Source organism: Protopterus annectens, chromosome 13.part0 (genome assembly GCF_019279795.1).
Source record: "Protopterus annectens isolate FY-2018-M chromosome 13.part0, PAN1.0, whole genome shotgun sequence".
NCBI lineage: Eukaryota > Metazoa > Chordata > Ceratodontiformes > Protopteridae > Protopterus > Protopterus annectens.
In genome coordinates this window covers 613290190-613297669 of record NC_056747.1, presented here as the reverse complement: position 1 = coordinate 613297669, position 7480 = coordinate 613290190, and the positions used below count along the sequence as shown (strand labels likewise).

At 40.4% G+C, this 7480-nt stretch overlaps 1 protein-coding gene across 1 annotated transcript in view; it reads left to right on the top strand.

Moving 5' to 3' along the window:
• Positions 1 to 2084: 2084 nt before the first annotated feature.
• PPM1E (protein phosphatase, Mg2+/Mn2+ dependent 1E) overlaps positions 2085 to 7480 on the top strand; it is an 811755-nt gene continuing 806359 nt past the window's right edge. Inside the window, exon 1 of the mRNA XM_044054278.1 lies at positions 2085 to 2342. Coding sequence (XP_043910213.1) covers positions 2158 to 2342 — 185 coding nt within the window. The 5' untranslated portion in view covers positions 2085 to 2157. The remainder of the gene's footprint in view (positions 2343 to 7480) is intronic.

Genomic DNA, 7480 nt, shown 5'->3' with positions numbered 1-7480 from the left:
AACTCTGCCCCCAGCTTGTTATTAGTAAGGTTCCTATCCACGAAAAGTAAACTCCTTCTACTAGCCATTGCCTACTTACCCCCAATCTCATCACTATCTAAATTTAAAACCCACCTTACTATTATTTTTCATACCTCATGTAAATAATACAATATTGTTATCCCAGGGGGACTTCAGCCTTAATTATCTTGGTCCCCGGTACTTGGACATCACAGAATTCCTTCCTGATCAGAGCTCGCAGCAACTTATCACTGTGCCCACCAAACCCAACATAAAATTAACCTATCACTCCACACTTGACTTTATCACAAACTCTCCCACACGCATCTCCAACATAACCATTTGTGCTTAAACAATTAATGACCATTGCTCAATTTCCTTCTCTGTATTAAATCTATCCTTTAAAATCATCTGTCTCTACAGCACTTTACATCTCAAACTAATAACAATGTCAAAAAAACTCAGAAAAAAAATCACCTCCCTAACCTAGACTGGACACCAATTACAGCCTCTGAATAGCCAAATGCAGCAGCCAGCACTCTAACACAAACCCTCATTCACTACAAGACAAATTATTCACCCTCATTAAAAGATGGCACAAATCACAAAAAAAAAAAAACTGAGTGACCCCCTGAAGTTACAACATCTAAAAATTCTGAGGGTCAAAGCATGACAAATGTAGAAACTAAATCCCTTTGGTAACACCAGAACCACCTTTACAACAGTATGAAACCTCATTAATCAAGCCATCCACAGGCACAAGTTATCCTTTCACAAAACCAAACAACCAACCCTCTTAGCCAAGCCAAAATACTTCTGGAAAGAATTCAACTTACTCACTGGCTGTCAAGCCACCCTCCCCAAAGGTCACAGATCATCTAACCTCCACACCTACAACAGAAATTATTCAGCTCTGACTTTCACTACAACCACATAAGCTACTTTCAGACACTTCTCACACCCTCAGCCAGGCTTCATCATACCAAGTTCTCTTTCTCCACCATAGGCCCCAATCTTCAGCAATCCTTTATTTTGCACTTATAGGTACTCTCCACCTACTCCCACCTCCAGAACCTAATTAAAAAATGACTTGATCAAACAAACACAATGCTCCTGCTGTCCTGCACCCAAAAGGGGCACATCACCTAAACACTAGCTCTCCCTTCCTATGACTTTATTCTCCATATTGCCTCCATATTTATAATCCAAGGAACTAACAATGTATATTTTGTAAATACTGTACATACCTAGCATATCCAAAAGCTTTGTACTCACTTTTATACTAACTGCTAACTTCTGTTCACTTCATTACCTATAATAGATTGTTTACTATGTTTTATTCTTGACATATTAGCAGCTATACTGTGTTGTTTATTTGTTGTACTCATAACTGTCAATTATCCAGAGTTTTGCCTCATGTTTTTTTCGGGGAAATCACTGAAGATTTAAGCCACTAAATAAAGACAGACATGCATATTTCAGACTACATACCCCCCCCCCACCACCACCACCACCACACACACACACACACACACACACACGTTTTTGCCTATGTCCAGATTTCTTTTGCTAAGAGGTTAATATGGATGGCTATACTACTAAAATCTTTGTGATGTAATCACCACGGCTGGGTCTGAAAGTGGTCATTTTCCCAGTGCATGAATGCACAATAGATAAATAGCGTATCTGTTGAAGGTACCTCCGTCATTTAGAATTGATAAATGTGATGTATATACTATCTCAGCAAAATACACTCTTAAAACACGCATTGTACTCAGTTGTATAAAAGTCTAAGTCAAAACAGTGATGAACTAATGGTTACCTTTTTTCATAGAATATGTAGTAAACAAGGCTGAGGCATCAAATAGTCAAACAGGGTGGCATTCCATCAGAAGCCTCCTAAGCGCGTGCTTTCACTTTCTTTAAGAGTCCCTTACGTTCTCACTCTGGCTCGTGCGCGCGCGCCAGCAATCTTTGTACTTCCGAGGTGGGGGGGGGGGGGGGGGCGAGCGCGAGCCTTGGGGCGGAGAACATATACGCACGCAGGCAGGCCGGCCGGAGTTGACTCACGCGTGTGCCCGCGCCCGGGAGCTATCCAGCAAACTGTGCTTCGCGCCCGGATAATATCTCGTTCAGCGTTTCCAGGAATGAGAAGCAATGGCCAGCCCAGGCAGCAGCGAAGAGAAAACCTTCCGCAGGTTCCTAGAACTCTTCTTGCGCGAATTTCGGGGTCCATTCGGTGAAGAAGACCCCATCCCCCTTCGGCCGTTCTCGGACCACATCATCGAGGAGGAGGTGGAGGGCGAGTGTCTGGACCTTTGCCTTCAACAGCTTTGCAAATAGTTAAGTAGCTTTGCATCCTTTTTTGTCCTTCTTACTAATGATTATTGAAAGCAAACATGACTTGCAGGTGAGCACTGGGTATCGGACTCCAGACTAGTTCAGGACCAAAGCAGATAGTAGGACTAAAGAGTTTGGGGTGCTGTGCGCATAAAAAGTTGGGGAGCGGGTGTTGTGGACGAAAGCTTGGGGCAAAACTGTATTTACAAGTAACTCCTAATATGCTGAGGTTGAGAGCTAACTGCACCATAAATCGGTGTCCAGTGATTACGGACATTCATGCATTTATTTAGAGGTCAGTGCAAGTAGAATCTGTATTATCATTCCAAATGATTGGTCATCTGACAAACATTTAATGATGTTGGTTATGCTTGTGTGGATGGTCCCACTGGGTAGAGGGTTTACCCACTCTGGAATCCTGCATGTGCAAGGATTTGACCGTGTGACTGTGCCCATTTTGGTTGTTTCAGTTCATTTTAGAATGTCAGTCTGGGGCTATGTGACTGTCTCTGTTCAGAGTCTCTATTCTGGAGAATAGGCGCACATTTTTTGACAGCGGCCAGATGGGCTAGGAGCACTGGTATTTTAAAACAAGATTCTACTGGTACGAGTATGCATGCGAGTGAGTGGTGGGAATGAACTACTACGGTAGGGCTAGCAAACCTTGGCTCGAGAAGATTGTCACTGTTGAAGTGACACCATGATCCCATGTGCAAAATTGGAAAAGGGGTTAAGTATGGATAGATTGTTTCTGCTGAACTCTCTGTGAAATGTAGAATGGGACACGCACATGCACACACGCATGAATGAGACATTGCAATGTTTTTATCTCAAAAGATCAACTTGCTGCTGAGAGATGTAAAGTAAATCTGTCATCGGGAGAGAGTGGGAGGGGGAAAGCGACCTTGGGATCCTGTCATACTTCAGAATATTGAAGTGCCCCTCGAAAAATGTGTGATTTTGTGGTAAAAAAAATGAGAATTGGAATCACAAAGTGATTGGAATTACCGGATGCATGTGTAGAAAATTCACGCTATTATAAATAATATTAATTTAACAACTTTTTAAAAGAGACTAATGCCATGGTGCCAAACGTGTCCCTCGTTTTGAGAATGCCCAAATTATTATTTTTGGCTTTGTCCGAGGTTTCTTGAAGGAATAGGATGAGAGCACCGTTTTGGACGAGAGAGTATGGAGCGGGTGACTTCAGTGCATGTCCTGCTTGCGGGCAAGAGTGTGAGAGGCAGAGCAGCAGGCTGGGCACATGGGGTGGGTGCCAGAGAATATGAGATGCTAGGAATGCCCGGGCGCCGGTCCGTAGTAACAGGGAAAAGCAAGTCTTACAGGAATGCACGCTGTGTTGGGGTATCTCCTCTGATCTTGGGACCCGGTGACCGGGAATGATTGATGCATGCTACAAGCGGCATGCTACTCCCCTGTAAGAATATAAAATGGCAACTCTTGGAATGCATTCAGTTCCGCGCGCGTTTGCCTTGCCAGGCAGTGCCCGGTTACCACGTAGAGACTGGACTTGCTAAGAAAACCTTTCAGTAAAGGCAAAGTAACATTTAAGTGTAGACGTAAAACGGGATGTTGTACAATGAAATGCTATGTAGGGGGATACATATCACTTTCCTGTATATATGTAAATGTGTGCATGTGAGGGTATGAAGTAATAAGCTCCACATTAATAGTTTTAAATAAATTATGAATGAAAATCTCGCAGAGGCAAGTCGCGTTTTACATAAGGTGTGGTGTGTGTCTATATACATACATATATATATATATACATACATATATATATATATATTATTACGTACACTCACACCCGAATATATGTACATATATATATATATATATATATATATATATATATATATGTATGTATATATACATACATACACACATTTTAGTTTTTTATTGGCAAAGACCGGCGGCACTGCCAATCTCAAGCAAAGCCACTTACCTGCTCTTTTTTCTTTCAGAGAGGAATCACAGAAGCAAATCATCCCTTCCCCCACGCATACACACATATATAAATAATTAAACGACGCACGGGAAGATGGGGACTCCCTCTTTTAATCTCAATTGAAGTGGAAATGACAAGTCTCTTTCTAACAATCCCACACGCATATACTTATAAATAATTTAGAACCTGTCGGGATTACCATTTTTTTTCCATTTTTTACTGGAAACAATATGAATTATATCTATATGTATTCTGCTACTCTTTCTGGCTGTCACAGTAGTGTGCGCACACATGCGCGCGCGCCCTACACTGATTTTTTTTAATATTCAATGATTTATAAATATTTAAATAAACAAGGCATCACAGTGTTTGACGTGCATATTGATAACTTTGCTATTGTTCATTTGATTGACATATCATTCTAAGGTCCAGTCAAATGATATTTTACTAAGTCCATGTTGGTGGCTTTGTGTTCTTTATTTGGTGGTTAGACAGTCAGCACATATCATCATTTCGGTGTACTTCGTTTGCTGCATGTTAATATTTGTACTCTGCATACTGATGTATTTTTGTATTTCTTCTTCTTCTTTCGGCCTTTCCCGGTTAGGGGTCGATGTTATTGGAAATCTAACCAAAGCATTGCAGAAATAATGATTTAGCACATGCCCCTTTCCCAATGAATCTACAAATGAAAAAAGACATGATGCATTTCTGAGAAATTTGAATTAGCTAATTTGTAAATGTTTCTTTGATGCTGCATGAAAATAGTGGTATTGTGTTTGCCAGCTAGCATCAGAAGGACATTGAGAATTCTCTGCTTCTATAGTGCTATGGCTAACATTGCAGTGTCCTTCATTCAAGACGATCTAACTTGGAGGAAAGGTATTCTCATCACAAGAGCAGTTCTACTTCCTTAGTATGACGTCACTGAATATAGCCAGAGGCAGAAAACCACGAACTGTGGGTTATTCTAGCGCATTGTAGCCCATAGTGCTCCTTCTTGTTAAAAAAAAAAAACAGAAGTGTGACAGATCCCTCTGACTTGACTTCTGCTATTGAGTGTTCACATGTCTGACCACTTCAGCAAGATAACAAGAGATGGACTGAAGTAATTCTGTCAACAGTGTTTTTTTTTCCTGTAGTTTGTGTTCCCACATATATTTTATAAGGTAACCCAAGGACATTGTTTCCTCACTTTACTGTACAGAAACAGAAGCTGTTGCAAGACGTGGAAAATCAAGAGTCCAAAAATAGCACATTTCCATGGAGCTTGTGGTTTAGAGAAACTTGCTGTTAAAAGCAGAGTATGTTCTTAAATTATACATTCAAATATCTGCTCAGTTCACTTAATGTATGCACACAACTGTGCAAGCAAACATATTAAAATAGGTACATATGCAGCTAACATGTAATTGCATGCATATGAGTCATACATGAACTTTAAATATTCATAAGGTGATGGAAAGCTACTGGGAGAAGAAGGCTTATAATCATTTGAGTCCCCCCACCAAGAGTTATTGCTAAGCACTATTTAGGTTAATCTTTATTCCATATATTTCCACATTCATTCAACAACAATCAGCCATTGCTCCTGGCATTATGTTCTTGGGACCCCGTCAGCATTCTGACAGATCACAGTATTTTAAGTCTTGGGTTTCATCCCAAAAGCTGCCTTCTTGCCATGCACTATGTATGTATCATGCCACTTATTTTCTCTTTTTAGTGTATACTTGCCAAGCTGTCTGAGTCTGAATCATTCTCCTTATCCCGGCCACTTTTTTTCTTTCACCAAGGACCCAATACTGTAGGTGTAGTATTATAGGAGCCCCTTATAAATTAAGCATGTTGCCAACATTTGTTTTCTTAATACTTTTTTGTCCTTCTGATCCCCTGTGTTATAAGAGATGAGCAGGTGAAAGCAGGAGTGAAGGATCCCTACTGTGCTCTTGCAGCGGGACTTCACCAGCACTGATTAAACCAGGGTCATGTGCAGTGGCATCTGGACAAAACTGTCCCCACTACAGAGTCAGTTGTCACTAACATTTCTTAAGTGCATGCTTCTTGGGATACACAGTGAACATTCTGTTAGCCATGACTGACACCATTTCAGATTGCCCTGTATGATTCATGCTAGGGATTATTACATTGTAAGATGATCTTCCTGGGTTCTTCTTACAATTCAAAAAGTGCACCAACTGCAGGTGTGTAGAAAGATGGCTCGATCTGTACAGGAATATTTTTATATACATACATTTTTATGTATGCCTTTGTCTATGTTCATGAGTATATAATTCCACCATGACGTGTCCCATAAATGCAGACAGCAGAGAATGCTGCTATGTATGAGAGTTAAACCTGAAATTCTGAAATCTCTAGAAGTTTTGAGATTAGGACTGTAACAAAAGGCCTTCTTATCTTCTTTAACATATTGGTAGTTTATTTTGTAAAATGTTTTATAGCCTGGAGAATACTTCAGAAGTGATGGCCCCGTTAAGGCATGGTTTGTGGAACTTTGGATTTTTGCTGTTCTTTGTATTGCAGATGTCTAAGCTAAATAACTCTGTTATTATGGAAAACAGTGCACTTCTGGATCAAGGTCTTCAAAAGTCCCAGCACAGCTCTGACAGGTCAGAAGTAACATTATGACAGGGTTGTGACTCCTGCTTTATTTATTTATTTATTTTATTTCTGTGCTGAACGTTTACTGTTATTTCTCTGTTGCTTGGTTATTTGCATGAAAACATAAGGTGCAGTCAACATTTACATCTGTCTAACACACATTGTAGTACTGTTTATATTATCAAACTATATGAAGAGAGTGATGGCTCCTTGTGAAGTGGAATGGCACTGTTTTGAAAGACAAATGGTCAAATAAACTTTGCAGGTGAGACACGAAAAATCACAAGTAAAAGATCTAACTTCAAACATTATCACAGACCCAAATGATTGCTGAAAAAAAACACCAGATGGGTTTGGCATAATGGTAAGGTCATCACCTTATAAGCACAAAGGCGCAGGGTTTAATTCTGAGCTGGGGTTATTGGCTAGGCTTAAAATGGCCCTTTAGGACAGTTAGTCTAACACTCACCTATGAACCTTGTCACCAGGAAGGCAAGCATCTTGTATACCCTGGGTATGAACTCTGATTCCACCCCCGTCTCTAAATATATT